Source organism: Penaeus monodon, chromosome 25, assembly GCF_015228065.2.
Source record: "Penaeus monodon isolate SGIC_2016 chromosome 25, NSTDA_Pmon_1, whole genome shotgun sequence".
Lineage (NCBI taxonomy): Eukaryota > Metazoa > Arthropoda > Malacostraca > Decapoda > Penaeidae > Penaeus > Penaeus monodon.
In genome coordinates, this window is record NC_051410.1 from 13,043,026 (window position 1) to 13,043,665 (window position 640).

A 640-nucleotide genomic window follows, 5' to 3' on the forward strand; every position below is an offset into this window, starting at 1 on the left:
CTTACTCTGCATTCTCTAATTGCTTCGCCCACTGTGAAGGATTTCTTTACCGAGAGAAATTCTCGTCATTGTTGAGACGCTAAAAGGCTTCCACGATTTCATGAGGGAACGTTTCTTTCCAAATAATTTTTTCAAATTCGTTCTCGGAAAAGTGCATTGTTAATACATGTCTAACAGCGATACAACAGAGTGCTCATAATGCTGATCTAAATCGCGCGTGCTTTAATCTTTTATGTGCACGGATCAGCTAACACAAACACGCGTTGTAAAATCTAGAAACGGAAGGAACTATGGAACAGCAATCATACAAACCCAAATAACATAATAAAAATATCCCATCACCACAAAAACTCAGAATTCCGCGACTGTAAGAAAAAAAAAACATAAATACATTTTTTAAAATCCCGTTATCTCCCGCGTTAGTTGAAAAAAAATACCCAAGAAACGGAGAAGAAAAAAACAGAACAGAAAAACCGGGGACACTTACCTCGTCTTCCAGCGTGACCGGGAACTGGGTGATGGGCTTAATGGCCATCTCCTGTAGGCCGGTCTTCTTCCTGCCGTGGGAAGCAAGAGGTCAGTCTTGGGCGCACACAACGTCCCCTCAAGAGGGAATTGAAGTGGGAACAAGGTCAGGGCA

At 42.2% G+C, this 640-nt stretch overlaps 1 protein-coding gene across 1 annotated transcript in view; it reads right to left on the reverse strand.

Moving 5' to 3' along the window:
- Window positions 1–640, reverse strand: part of LOC119589052 (multiple PDZ domain protein-like) — a gene marked incomplete at its 5' end in the record, with an annotated part of 103,178 nt that overhangs the window by 98,980 nt on the left and 3,558 nt on the right. Inside the window, 1 exon segment of the mRNA XM_037937627.1 lies at window positions 488–557. Within this exon segment, the coding sequence (XP_037793555.1) occupies window positions 488–557 (70 nt within the window).